This window comes from Nothobranchius furzeri, chromosome 7 (genome assembly GCF_043380555.1).
Source record: "Nothobranchius furzeri strain GRZ-AD chromosome 7, NfurGRZ-RIMD1, whole genome shotgun sequence".
NCBI lineage: Eukaryota > Metazoa > Chordata > Actinopteri > Cyprinodontiformes > Nothobranchiidae > Nothobranchius > Nothobranchius furzeri.
Window position 1 is genome coordinate 14,786,116 of NC_091747.1, and position 15,661 is coordinate 14,801,776.

The window sequence follows — 15,661 nt, forward strand, 5'->3', positions numbered from 1 at the left end:
GGGTTTAATACACATCATTATGATCAACCTGTTGAATAGTATAATAACAATACTCCTGTAAAAGTCATTTAGTAATGAACAACCTCAGTTCTGTGAAAGAACATCATGTCTCTGATGTGTATACTGCAGAACTGACCGGGGTTTGCACGCAAGGGCCTGTGTGTGTGTGTGTGTGTGTGTGTGCGTGTGTGTGTGTGTGTGTGTGTGTGTGTGTGTGTGTGTGTGTGTGTGTGGTGTATATTTTTAATAGTGCACATTGCTACTATTCCTAGGCTGAATGTATGACATGGCTCTTATGTATCATTATGTATCATTTCCATTAAGTACTAATTTAAATAAAGTCCCTCTGTCCTCAGTGCTAGGTTGTGGGTTTAATACACATCATTATGATCAACCTGTTGAATAGTATAATAACAATATTCCTGTAAAAGTCATTTAGTAATGAACAACCTCAGTTCTGTGAAAGAACATCATGTCTCTGATGTGTACACTGCAGAACTGACCGGGGTTTGCACGCAACGGCCTGTGTGTGTGTGTGTGTGTGTGTGTGTGCGTGCACTTGTTTTCATGACATCTGAGGACAATTTTATGATAACACACTCACAAAATGAGGACGCTCGGAAAAATGAGGACATTTTTGAGGTCCTCATTTTTCTGAGCCTTCTAAAGTGTTCTAGAGGCCCCCAACATGCTCCCAAACCAAAAATCTCGAATGTCCTGAAATATCACAATTTTTTGAAAAAGTGTGTTTAAGTGTGTTTAGCGTTTTTGCTCACTTTCAGTTTCGCCGCCTACTGGCCAGTTTTGGAACAAAACACACTTTAAACACACTTTCAGTGACGTCACTCTGCGAGTCCTCATTTTGTATGTGTGTCAGACACAATAACACATTTGACCCAGGTTATACCCTTCTTGGGGCTTAAGCAAGGGTAACAACAATTAAATCAAGCAAATCTTGACAAAAATGAAGATTCAGTTTAGATTCACTTTAGATTCAGTTATCAGTGCCTGCACATCTTGGGTTTTTTTTTTGTTGTTGTTGACAAAATGTCTCAAAATATAAAGTTTCAACATTTGTCAAATTATATTACTATTATTTAATGAGTCTTACTTCTCAAGATCAATGCACAAATTGTCTGATCTTCACTATGCAGAATGATGTGTGTGCAGATTTTGATCCTTGAAGAGTTTATATTCATCTGTATTAATATAAATGCATCTGCAATCTACAGTTGAACTTAGAGATTCCTGCCGCTGTCATGTGATTCAGTATGATCATCAAGCTCAGTCTCGACTCAGTGAATTCCTAGAGAGTATTCTAAAGTATTCTGTAAATTCATTGGGAAATGGTTTTTTGGGGACCTATGCTACTACCAGAAGTTGTCTGCACCAGACCAGGGCCTGTGCTGCTAGCATAAACCAACTGAGCCTCACCAGGGCCTGCACTGCTGGCTGGACCCATAGGCATCACATAAGGGCCTGTACTGCCGGCTGGACCCATAGGCACCACACCAGGGCATGTGCTGCTGGCTGGACCCATAGGCATCACATCAGGGCCTGTACTGCTGGCTGGGGCAGTCTGCATCACACCAGGGCCTTTGCTGCCGGCTAAACCAACTGCATCTGTGTTGCTAGTGGAAGACATCAGCACCACACCAAGGCCTGTGTTTCTAGAAAAGCTCATCTGCAATACATCGGGTACTGTGCTGTTGATTGAAGCCGTCTACACCACATTGGTAAATGTGCTAGCAGAAGCCCACTGCTAGCAAGCCACCAGAACCTGAACTTCTGGCTGGAGCCTTACTTGCCATCCTAGGTTTGTGCAGCCTATTTAATTCAGCATCAACAATCATTGTGTGTTTTGGATAATGGCTTTTTAAAATAACTTTACTTTGCTTATTGGCTGTGGGGGGCCTTTGGACACTCAAATTCTCTAAGATGAGAACATTAAACAGTGTCCCCACTCTGCGAGACATGGCAGATCTACATGCGTCACTGCTGCTATACATCCTGTACAATTTCCAATGTATTTGAAACAGGACATTAATTTATCATTTGAACTACAGAAAGATTTACCTCATCTTCAAAACCTTCTTGCTTTGTAAAATTACAAAATTAATTATGAAAAATCCTGCTTTGTTTCAACATTTCACAAGTCAAAATCAATAAGTAATGTTACAAATCATAGACTTCTGATCGTCTTACTACTGCTCTAATCTGGTAATGTACAACCTAACCCAGGCCCTGAGCTGCAATGTAGTCAGACACCATCTGAATTTAAATCCTAAATTGAGCTGAAGATAGTTCATCTTAATGTGCGCAGCTTGTTATCCAAGGTGGATATTATCAACCACTTCTATTTATCATTTACGTAAACAATCTTAGTCTAAATGTGCCAGATGCAAACTTGCACTTCTATGCTGATGATACTGTTATTTACAGCTGTGGTTCAACTCTTGTCCAAGCCATTGACTCCTTGCAGAAAGCCTTTTTTGCTGTCCAGCACTCATTACTTCTGCTTAAACTTGTTCTCAACGCAGACAAAACAAAGCTCATGCTGTTTTCTAAATCAAGGAATTTGGCCCAAATAATCCCATCAGTAACCACTCTTGAAGGTAATAAAACAAGAGATGGTTCACATATATAAATATCTGGGGATTTTAATTGATGACTTGCTCACCTTCAAACCACATGTAGAGAATCTTGTGGAAAAACCTGAAGTTAAAACTGAGATTTTACTTTCAAAATAAGTTGTGTTTCTCTTTTAATACAAAGAAGCTGCTTGTTGCTGCAACATTCTTGCCTGTGCTGGATTATGGTGATATTCTATATATGAATGCTTCTGCTCAATGTCTTTGAATGGTTGATTCTGTGTATCATGCTTCTCTGAGGTTCATCACTAACCATAAATTTCAGACTCACCATTGTGAGTTATACTCTCAGGTAGGATGACCTGCTTTGTTAAGTCGGAGGAACTCTCATTTATACAGTTTTATATATAAGGCAATACTTGGGTTGCTGCCTTCTTATATATGTTCCCTGCTTGCAATGAAACATGCTGGTCGGTATTCTCTTTGTGCGCATGGTTACTTGTTGCTTTCTGCTCTATTTGCCCGAACTGAACTTGGTAAAAAAGCTTTTGTCCATTTAGCACCCTTGGCTTGGAACAAACTGCAGAAGGACTGGAAGATGACTGAATTCATTGCATTTAGTGCTTTTAAATCTAAACTACGAATCATTGAGCCCAAGTCCATAACATGAAACTGTTTCAATTAGATTGACTGTCATTTTAACTGACTTTTTATTTTTTTAATTGAATTTTATTTTATTTGTAGTCTTTCACTTATTGTTGCATGTGTTTGAGTAACCTCTGTAAATGTGAGACACCTGCTGCTGCCTATCTTGGCCAGGTCTCCCTTGAAAAAGAGGTTTTTAACCTCAATGGGATCTTCCTGGTTAAATAAAGGTTAATAAATAAATTGATGAAAAAAGTCAACTCTTCATTAATTATATTTTAAATTCAACTTACCTTATACTTTTTACAATATAGTATAAAATGCATATTGTTTCTTTAAACACTAATACACTATTAAAACTGCAGAATGCACAATTCCAGCTTCATTTAGTAATTCAATTAGTAGATAAAAGTGAGTAATTAAGTCATTTAATTAACTAAGCAACTGTAAATATCACAGTATGCAGCAGTACAATTCAATTTCAATTCAATTTTATTTATATAGCGCCAAATAACAAACAAAGTCACCTCAAGGCGCTTAATAGGTACCGAGAAAAACCCAATCATGTGACCACCTATGAGCAAGCACTTTGGCGACAGTGGGAAGGAAAAACTCCCTTTTAACAGGAAGTATATATATACAGGAGCTGTTTTACCTATTACAAATTGTAAACTATATATATATATATATATAATAGTAATACAAACTGTATTAAAAAACTGTGTTACATGTGGAAGTATAAAGTATAATAGTAATACAAACTGTATTAAAAACTGTGTTACATGTGCAAGCAAAGTATAATAGTAATACAAACTGTATAAAAAACTGTTACATGTGCAAGTATAAAGTATAATAGTAATACATAAAGTATAATAGTAATACAAACTGTATAAAAACTGTGTTACATGTGCAAGTATAAAGTATAATAGTAATACATAAAGTATAATAGTAATACAAACTGTATAAAAACTGTGTTACATGTGCAAGTATAAAGTATAATAGTAATACAAACTGTATAAAAAATGGTTTGTTGCATGTGCAAGCAAAGTATAAAGTACAATAATAGTAATGCAAACAGTATTAAAAAACTGTTACCAGACTGTAATTTATGTTATAAAGATGAATGCTGGTCAGCGGGTTGAATTTCTTGTATACAACTACGTCGCCTTGAGCAGTCTCGATCTGCTGCCAAGTTAAACCAGCGGATAGCATGTTTACATATGTCGTGGTCAGTGGAACTGCGGGAGATGGGATTTTTTTTCTCATAGAATCTGCAATCACAAAAGCAGATTTACATTTTAATCATCATCCATCACCACAATTTACTATTGTAACAGGCCACAATCTCCACTAATATCTTTCTGTAAGCAGAAAATAATTTGTCAACTAAAGCTCTGAATAATATTTCTTCTTTTATTAGACCAGCTTAAGAAGTAGCTCTACAAGTTTATATTGACGCTGTGTAGCGTTTATAAAAAGTGAAACGCTGGAAACAATACCTCAGTGTGTGAATAGCAAAGGTATGAACTGGCTGGTGGCAAGAGCTGTCATAGTGGAGCACATATTGTTGACCCAGAAAAATGTGTGAACATTTTAAAATGGGTACTTACGCAGGAGCAGTGTTTTTGATGACATCTGGTTGAAAGACTTCTTCCCATTGACACCTTTCTGAAGCAGAGGCTGCTCACTTTATTTTATCTGGAAGTGACAAGCCTTGTTTAAAGGCCCAATGGATCAATGACTATAAAGGTATGTTATATGTTGTTCCTTATGGCTGCTGCATGAATATTACCGGAGCTGCAACTAATGTTTATTATAATATTTAGTAATATATAACAATTGTTTCAGTTTCCCTGAGGGAACCTCCCAAATTGATCAATAAAGTTATCTATCTAGATTAAAACTGTTTTACATTTCCATGTATTTGAAATTTATTGCAAAATATTTTAAATTTTTTTTTATTATTGGTATTTATTTATTGTTTCAACTCATTTGTTGAATCCATGAACGTAAGCATCTAGATAATCCCCTCACAATTAAAACATTTTATGATTGTTTGTTCTGCATGTTTTGTCAGTGGCTGATCAGCTGCAGTAAACCTGATTTGGATTGTATTACTTAACACTACTTATTGAACATCTTGTATTAGGACATGGTGTATTTGCCTCTGAACCAATTGAAAAGGGATCCTTTGTGGTCGAGTACAGTGGGGAGCTTATCTCAGAACATGAACGGGACAAGCGGCAGAAAAAGTACACAGAAAAGCAAACTGCTTTCCTATTTGATTTTAAATGGAAAAATAACACATGGTGGTAAGTAAAGGCATATACAATATCAGTTGTTCTTCACAACATTATGTTTTTAGTGAAGAAATCATATGTTCTTTTCTTCACTTTTAGCATTGATGCCTCCCGTGAAGACGACTCACTTGGCCGGCTGGTTACTGATGACCACAAGTACCCAAACTGCAAGATGAAAGAGCTGGCAGTCCAGGATAAACCTCATCTCTGCTTGTTTGCTATTGACAATATCCAAGCAGAGAGTGAAATCACCCATGACTATGGAGAATCTATGTGGCCATGGCGAGCTCTGGTAAGCAAATCCTCTTTACAGATTGTGCAGTACAAGAAATGTTAAATATTAGTAGATGAAAACATAGATGGTTATTCTAGTTATGAAGACCAGAGTAGATCAGTGCTGGGTTTAGAGCTTTTATTAACAAAATTTGACATTTTTGTCCCTTTACACATGTTTTTGTCCATTTAACCTGAAGCTGATCAGTTTACATGATTGGATTTCTGGGGAAATAGATGGCTTTACATCAGTGTTGGGTTTAGAACTTTTATTGACAACAGCAGGAGAAGCTAGAAGTCAGGAACATGAACTCTACATGTGTTCAGTCATCATGTCCTCATATTGTTTCAAGCTGTGAAGGAGATGTGTGTGTTTCAGAATACGTTCTCATTTGGTTGGACCAACAACTGTAGTGTGTGTGTGTTACACTGTCCTCATATTGTTGGGTAGCAGAACTGTACAGTGTTAATAGTTTCTATACAGTCTGATATAAGGAACTCAGATTCTTCTGTGAATAATATTCACTGAAACAAGTATGATCTGTAGTTAATTAACTAGTCAGGATTCATAGTACAGAATGTTTGACATTATATTGTTGTCTTTTGTTTCAGACGCCAAGTGTTGAGACCATGTCCCAACCTCCTACAGACCAAGAAGTGAGTGAAAAATTCATTTCATTCTTCCAACAGGTCACACATTATTTTTTGTATTTGAAATCAAGTATATGAGTCAGTTGGGCCTAGTGCATAAATGAAATGCACTTTGATTGTTTTAAAACAATCAGTATGAGTGAAAGTTTCCCCAAATCAACATTTGCATTAGGAGAAAGAAATTGTCTATACCATTTGTTAGTCCAAGCTTTCCCTTTAAGCATTTGCTTGATCTTTATTCTGACTAAATTTAATATTTTTGTCCTTTTACACATTTTTGTCCATTTAACCTGAAGCTGATCAGTTAATATGATTGGATTTCTGGGGAATTAGATGGCTTTACATCAGTGTTGGGTTTAGAGCTTTTATTGACAACAGCAGGAGAAGCTAGAAGTCAGGAACATGAACTCTACATGTGTTCAGTCGTCATGTCCTCATATTGTTTCAAGCTGTGAAGGAGATGTGTGTGTTTCAGAATACGTCCTCATATGGTTGGACCAACAACTGTAGTGTGTGTGTTACACTGTCCTCATAGTGTTGGGTAGCAGAACTGTACAGTGTTAATAGTTTCTATACAGTCTGATATAAGGAACTCAGATTCTTCTGTGAATAATATTCACTGAAACAAGTATGATCTGTAGTTAATGAACTAGACAGGATTCATAGTACAGAATGTTTCTGACATTATATTGTTGTCTTTTGTTGCAGACACCAAGTGTTGAGACATTGTCCCAAACTCCTACAGACCAAGAAGTGAGTGAAAAATTGGAAGAAAAGTTATGAGCCACCAAAGCTGTTTTTGGAAACCGGCCTTCAAGTGAAACCACGCCCGGTGACCTTTGGGACATGGTTTGACCCCCTTAGGAATGTGCTATCATCATGAAACGTTCAGATCACTTACAACTCCATAGATTATACTTTCACGTGATGTTTCAGCCTGATTGGACCTTGTTTTCACACAAATGGACCCAGAAGTATGTGAAATTGGGCTTTGTGCGACATAATTCTGGGTGCCATTTAAAAACCAGATCTGAGCTCTCTAGGACATTCAGAAGAAAAGTTATAAGCCCGCAAATGTGTGTTAGGAACCACGCCTTTAAAGAACAAGTGATCCGATGACCTTTGTGACATCATTTGACCACATTAGGAATGAGCTATCATCATGAACCGTTGGAATCACTTATAACTCAATAGATTCTACCTTCCTGTGATGTTTCAGCCTGATTGAAGCTTTGTCAGAGAACTGAACCCTGAAATATGTGAATTTGTGCTTTGTGCGACATAATTCTGGGTGCCATTTAAAACCCATAAGTGGTAATGACTCCATTCCTTCTGTTCCAGATATAGACCATTACTTGGAGTATTTTAAAATCAACCTGACCTCTCTAGGATATTCTGAAGCCAAGTTATAAGCCCACAAAGGTGTAACCGGACACTACCTGACTATATCCAATTGGACACGCGTCCCGAAAGGGCCCTCGAAAAGGTCCGACGGCCGCAATTTCGACGTGCTTCGATGAGATGGTAGCCGGGATGCACCACAAACAATTTCGTGCGGCTACGCCTGACTGAATTCAAACGGCGGCCCGAAAGTGTGAAAATTTAGCTCAGGCTTTGTTTGCGGCCTTCTGTCACTTGAGACCCTTTTCGTCTGCCGTTCAGCCCACGTTGGTCCGAGGCGCCCGAAAATTCTTCTGGTGCATCCCACCACTGGCCCGAACCACAGAATTTGAATTTGTGCCGGTCGCATCGTGTAAAGCGTCCGTTTGGGGCCGGACGGCAGTGTTCCCTCCTTTTTTGCCATGTGCTCGGCAAAGTGGCATTTCTCAACCGATTTTAACAAAACAAACATTGATTTGGCATGCCGCCGTCACCCCGAACTAGCCCAGGCAGTTTGGTAGCCGTAGCTCGTTGTTCCGGTGCTTTTCTGAACCCTAGGTCGCCAGACGTCATGCTCTTTTTTGGCCACAGCTCCTCAAGCAAACGCCCGATCCGTCCCGTTTTTGGAGAGGTGGTCCCCGTGGTGCCAAGCAATCATAATCCGCTGTCAAAATTGAAAAGAAAAAAAAAGTCGCTTCCGAGTTAGGCCAAAAAATGTCCTCTGAGACGTAATGCCTCAAAGAGGACTTGTGTTTTGCTGTTACAAAGTGGAAAAAAAAAGTTCTGCTGGTGCCAGCGGCGCCATCTTCGGATATGTGGTTCGGGGGCCAAGCACTAGTCCACCCGAGGTGGTTTGGTGGCAAAATATTTTGTGGTTCCGGAGATATAGCCCCCCCAAAGCGCGCGATTTTTGCAAGTTTGCAATGGCGCAATTCTAGCGCCGTGAGGGCTATCAAAAAGGCGAGTAGATTTTTGCTCTCGTACCGGACTTCCGAACCAGAGAGTGAATTTTTTTTGACTGCGCCCCCTAGTGGCCGAACTCGGTCAGTGAGCGACGTAGCGTGACGCATCTTAGAAATTATGATTCGGCATGTGCTTATTTACAACATATGTGAATTTCATGTCCCTACGTAGAATTTAACTATTTTTAATTAATTAAAAGCAACGGACAAAACCCTAGGCCCCAAATGAAGCCTGGCCAAGATTTGAGCCCCTTTTTGGCTGCCGTTCGGCCATCGTTGATCCGAGGCTCACGAACATTTTTTTGTTTTACCCCAGTGCTGGTCCGAACCATAGATTTCAAATTTGTGTCGGTCGCATCGTGTTAAGTGTCCGTTTGGGGCCGGATGGCACTTTTCTCGCCTTTTTTGCCGTGCTCGGCAAAGTGGCATTTCTCAACCGATTTTCACCAAACAAACGTCGATTTGGCACGCCGCCGTCACCCCGAGCTAGCCCAGGCAGTTTGGTAGCCGTAGCTCATTGTTCTGGTGCTGTTCTGGGTCAGAGGTCAGAAAAAATGATGGATTTCAGCTGAAAAACAGGGTTCTCTTCAACCTACAGACTTGCAACTGATATGCTCCTTGACCTCACATGTCCAACATATGTTAATTTCAGACAGATTGGAGCTTGTATCACAGATATGCAACCAGAAATATGTGAAATTGTGCTTGGTGCAACATAATTCTGTGTCCCATTTTAAAACCATAAGAGCTAATAGGGGCTGTTAATTGGAGTAATTTAAAACCAAGCTGATCTCTCTAGGACATTCAGAAGCCAAGTTATAAGCCCCCAAAGCTGTTTTTGTAAGCAGGCCTTTAAGGCATAAGTGATCCGGTGACCTTTGTGACATCATTTGACCCCATTAGGACTGAGCTATCATCATGAAACGTTGGAATCACTTATAACTCAATAGATTCTACTTTCCTGTGATTTTTCAGCCTGATTGAAGATTTTTTCAGTGAACTGGACCCAGAATAATGTGAAATTGTGCTTGGGGCTATCATCATGAAACGTTCAGATCACTTACAACTCAATAGATCTTCATTCTTCCAACAGGTCACACATTATTTTTTGTATTTGGAATCAAGTATATGAGTCAGTTGGGCCTAGTGCATGAATGAAATGCACGTTGATTGTATTAAAACAATCAGTTTGAGTGAAAGTTTCCCCAAATCAACAAACGCATTAAGAGAAAGAAATTGTCTATACCATTTGTTAGTCCAAACTTCCCCTTTAAGCATTTGCTTGATCTTTATTCTGTCTAAATTTAATATTTTTGCCCTTTTACACATGTTTTTGTCCATTTAACCTGAAGCTGATCAGTTTACATGATTGGATTTCTGGGGAAATAGATGGCTTTACATCAGTGTTGGGTTTAGAGCTTTTATTGACAACAGCAGATGTTAGAAGTCAGGAACATGAACTTTACATGTGTTCAGTCGTCATGTCCTCGTATTGTTTCAAGCTGTGAAGGAGATGTGTGTGTTTCAGAATACGTCCTCATATGGTTGGACCAACAACTGTAGTGTGTGTGTTACACTGTCCTCATATTTTTGGGTAGCAGAACTGTACAGTGTTAATAGTTTCTATACAGTCTGATATAAGGAACTCAGATTCTTCTGTGAATTATATTCACTGAAATAAGAATGATCTGTAGCTAATGAACTAGTCAGGATTTACATTGTTGTCTTTTGTTTCAGACACCAAGTGTTGAGACCATGTCCCAAACTCCTACAGACCAAGAAGTGAGTGAAAAATCCACTTCATTCTTCCAACAGGTCACACATTAATTTTTGTGTTTGGAATCAAGTATATGAGTCAGTTGGGCCTAGTGCATAAATGAAATGCACTTTGATTGTGTTAAAACAATCAGTTTGAGTGAAAGTTTCCCCAAATCAACATTAGCATTAGGAGAAAGAAATTGTCTATACCATTTGTTAGTCCAAACTTTCCCTTTAAGCATTTGCTTGATCTTTATTCTAACTAAATTTAATATTTTTGTCCTTTTACACATGTTTTTCTCCATTTAACCTGAAGCTGATCAGTTAATATGATTGGATTTCTGGGGAAATAGATAGCTTTACGTCAGTGTTGGGTTTAGAGCTTTTATTGACAACAGCAGGAGAAGCTAGAAGTCAGGAACATGAACTCTACATGTGTTCAGTCGTCATGTCCTCATATTGTTTCAAGCTGTGAAGGAGATGTGTGTTTCAGAATAGGTCCTCATATGGTTGGACCAACAACTGTAGTGTGTGTGTTACACTGTCCTCATATTGTTGGGTAGCAGAACTGTACAGTGTTAATAGTTTCTATACAGTCTGATATAAGGAACTCAGATTCTTCTGTGAATAATATTCACTGAAACAAGTATGATCTGTAGTTAATGAACTAGTCAGGATTTATAGTACAGAATGTTTGACATTATATTGTTGTCTTTTGTTTCAGACGCCAAGTGTTGAGACCATGTCCCAACCTCCTACAGACCAAGAAGTGAGTGAAAAATTCATTTCATTCTTCCAACAGGTCACACATTATTTTTTGTATTTGAAATCAAGTATATGAGTCAGTTGGGCCTAGTGCATAAATGAAATGCACTTTGATTGTTTTAAAACAATCTGTTTGAGTGAAAGTTTCCCCAAATCAACACTAGCATTAGGAGAAAGAAATTGTCTATACCATTTGTTAGTCCAAGCTTTCCCTGTAAGCATTTGCTTGATCTTTATTCTGACTAAATTTAATATTTTTGTCCTTTTACACATGTTTTAGTCCATTTAACCTGAAGCTGATCAGTTAATATGATTGGATTTCTGGGGAAATAGATGGCTTTACATCAGTGTTGGGTTTAGAGCTTTTATTGACAACAGCAGGAGGAGCTAGAAGTCAGGAACATGAACTCTACATGTGTTCAGTCGTCATGTCCTCATATTGATTCAAGCTGTAAAGGAGATGTGTGTGTTTCAGAAAACATCCTCATATGGTTGGACCAACAACTGTAGTGTGTGTGTGTTACACTGTCCTCATATTGTTGGGTAGCAGAACTGTACAGTGTTATTAGTTTCTATACAGTCTGATATGAGGAACTCAGATTCTTCTGTGAATAATGTTCACTGAAACAAGTATGATCTGTAGCTAATGAACTAGTCAGGATTTACATTGTTGTCTTTTGTTTCAGACACCAAGTGTTGAGACCACGTCCCAACCTCCTACAGACCAAGAAGTGAGTGAAAATTCACTTCATTCTTCCAACAGGTCACACATTATTTTTTGTATTTGAAATCAGGTATATGAGTCAGTTGGGCCTAGTGCATAAATGAAATGCACTTTGATTGTTTTAAAACAATCAGTTTGAGTGAAAGTTTCCCCAAATCAACATTAGCATTAGGAGAAAGAAATTGTCTATACCATTTGTTAGTCCAAACTTTCCCTTTAAGCATTTGCTTGATATTTGTTCTGACTAAGTTTAATATTTTTGTCCTTTTACACATGTTTTTGTCCATTTAACCTGAAGCTGATCAGTTAATATGATTGGATTGCTGGGGAAATAGATGGCTTTACATCAGTGTTGGGTTTAGAGCTTTTATTGACAACAACAGGAGAAGCTAGAAGTCAGGAACATGAACTCTACATGTGTTCAGTCGTCATGTCCTCATATTGTTTCAAGGTGTGATGGAGATGTGTGTTTCAGAATACGTCCTCATATGGTTGGACCAACAACTGTAGTGTGTGTGTTACACTGTCCTCATATTGTTGGGTAGCAGAACTGTACAGTGTTAATAGTTTCTATACAGTCTGATATGAGGAACTCAGATTCTTCTGTGAATTATATTCACTGAAACAAGTATGATCTGTAGTTAATGAACTAGTCAGGATTTACATTGTTGTCTTTTGTTTCAGACACCAAGTGTTGAGACCATGTCCCAACCTCCTACAGACCAAGAAGTGAGTGGAAAATCCACTTCATTCTTCCAACAGGTCACACATTATTTTTTGTATTTGAAATCAAGTATATGAGTCAGTTGGGCCTAGTGCATAAATGAAATGCACTTTGATTGTTTTAAAACAATCAGTTTGATTGAAAGTTACCCCAAATCAACATTTGCATTAGGAGAAAGAAATTATCTATACCATTTTTTAGTTCAAACTTTCCCTTTAAGCGTTTGCTTGATCTTTATTCTGACTAAATTTAATATTTTTGTCTTTTTACACATGTTTTTGTCCATTTAACCTGAAGCTGATCAGTTAACATGATTGGATTTCTGGGGAAATAGATGGCTTTACATCAGTGTTGGGTTTAGAGCTTTTATTGACAACAGCAGGAGAAGCTAGAAGTCAGGAACATGAACTCTACATGTGTTCAGTCGTCATGTCCTCATATGGTTTCAAGCTGTGAAGGAGATGTGTGTTTCAGAATACGTCCTCATATGGTTGGACCAACAACTGTAGTGTGTGTGTTACACTGTCCTCATATTGTTAGGTAGCAGAACTGTACAGTGTTAATAGTTTCTATACAGTCTGATATAAGGAACTCAGATTCTTCTGTGAATAATATTCACTGAAACAAGTATGATCTGTAGTTAATGAACTAGTCAGGATTCATAGTACACAATGTTTCTGACATTATATTGTTGTCTTTTGTTTCAGACACCAAGTGTTGAGACCATGTCCCAAACTCCTACAGACCAAGAAGTGAGTGAAAAATCCACTTCATTCTCCCAACAGGTCACACATTAATTTTTGTGTTTGGAATCAAGTATATGAGTCAGTTGGGCCTAGTGCATAAATGAAATGCACTTTGATTGTATTAAAACAATCAGTTTGATTGAAAGTTTCCCCAAATCAATATTTGCATTAGGAGAAAGAAATTATCTATACAATTTGTTAGTCCAAACTTTCCCTTTAAGCATTTGCTTGATCTTTATTCTGACTAAATTTAATATTTTTGTCTTTTTACACATGTTTTTGTCCATTTAACCTGAAGCTGATCAGTTAATATGATTGGATTTCTGGGGAAATAGATGGCTTTACATCAGTGTTGGGTTTAGAGCTTTTATTGACAACAGCAGAAGCTAGAAGTCAGGAACATGAACTCTACATGTGTTCAGTCGTCATGTCCTCATATTGTTTCAAGCTGTGAAGGAGATGTGTGTTTCAGAATATGTCCTCATATGGTTGGACCAACAACTGTAGTGTGTGTGTTACACTGTCCTCATATTGTTGGGTAGAAGAACTGTACAGTGTTAATAGTTTCTATACAGTCTGATATAAGGAACTCAGATTCTTCTTTGAATTATATTCACTGAAACAAGTATGATCTGTAGTTAGTGAACTAGTCAGGATTTACATTGTTGTCTTTTGTTTCAGACACCAAGTGTTGAGACCATGTCCCAACCTCCTACAGACCAAGAAGTGAGTGAAAATTCACTCCATTCTTCCAACAGGTCACACATTATTTTTTGTATTTGAAATCAAGTATATGAGTCAGTTGGGCCTAGTGCATAAATGAAATGCACTTTGATTGTTTTAAAACAATCAGTTTCAGTGAAAGTTTCCCCAAATCAACATTAGCATTAGGAGAAAGAAATTGTCTATACCATTTGTTAGTCCAAACTTTCCCTTTAAGCATTTGCTTGATATTTGTTCAGACTAAGTTTAATATTTTTGTCCTTTTACACATGTTTTTGTCCATTTAACCTGAAGCTGATCAGTTAATATGATTGGATTTCTGGGGAAATAGATGGCTTTACATCAATGTTGGGTTTAGAGCTTTTATTGACAACAACAGGAGAAGCTAGAAGTCAGGAACATGAACTCTACATGTGTTCAGTCGTCATGTCCTCATATTGTTTCAAGCTGTGAAGGAGATGTGTGTTTCAGAATACGTCCTCATATGGTTGGACCAACAACTGTAGTGTGTGTGTTACACTGTCCTCATATTGTTGGGTAGCAGAACTGTACAGTGTTAATAGTTTCTATACAGTCTGATATAAGGAACTCAGATTCTTCTGTGAATTATATTCACTGAAACAAGTATGATCTGTAGTTTATGAAATAGTCAGGATTTACATTGTTGTCTTTTGTTTCAGACACCAAGTGTTGAGACCATGTCCCAACCTCCTACAGACCAAGAAGTGAGTGAAAATTCACTTCATTCTTCCAACAGGTCACACATTATTTTTTGTATTTGAAATCAAGTATATGAGTCAGTTGGGCCTAGTGCATAAATGAAATGCACTTTGATTGTTTTAAAACAATCAGTTTGAGTGAAAGTTTCCCCAAATCAACATTAGCATTAGGAGAAAGAAATTGTCTATACCATTTGTTAGTCCAAACTTTCCCTTTAAGCATTTGCTTGATATTTGTTCTAAGTTAAATATTTTTATCCTTTTGCACATGTTTTTGTCCATTTAACCTGAAGCTGATCAGTTAATATGATTGGATTTCTGGGGAAATAGATGGCTTTACATCAGTGTTGGGTTTAGAGCTTTTATTGACAACAACAGGAGAAGCTAGAAGTCAGGAACATGAACTCTACATGTGTTCAGTCGTCATGTCCTCATATTGTTTCAAGCTGTGAAGGAGATGTGTGTTTCAGAATACGTCCTCATATGGTTGGACCAACAACTGTAGTGTGTGTGTTACACTGTCCTCATATTGTTGGGTAGCAGAACTGTACAGTGTTAATAGTTTCTATGCAGTCTGATATAAGGAACTCAGATTCTTCTGTGAATAATATTCACTGAAACAAGTATGATCTGTAGTTAATGAACTAGTCAGGATTCATAGTACAGAATGTTTCTGACATTATATTGTTGTCTTTTGTTG

General features: G+C 37.8%; 1 protein-coding gene across 1 annotated transcript; it reads left to right on the plus strand.

Annotated features, from left to right (window-relative positions):
- Positions 1-1,938: 1,938 nt before the first annotated feature.
- Positions 1,939-14,520, plus strand: LOC139070534 (uncharacterized). The gene is made up of 12 exons (XM_070552876.1): positions 1,939-2,012; positions 2,443-2,615; positions 5,386-5,548; positions 5,636-5,828; positions 6,422-6,466; positions 7,169-7,213; positions 10,540-10,584; positions 11,285-11,329; positions 12,012-12,056; positions 12,734-12,811; positions 13,481-13,525; positions 14,201-14,520. Exons 1-12 carry the CDS (start codon positions 1,939-1,941, stop codon positions 14,300-14,302), a joined length of 1,053 nt encoding a protein of 350 aa, XP_070408977.1. The 3' UTR covers positions 14,303-14,520.
- Positions 14,521-15,661: the final 1,141 nt, after the last annotated feature.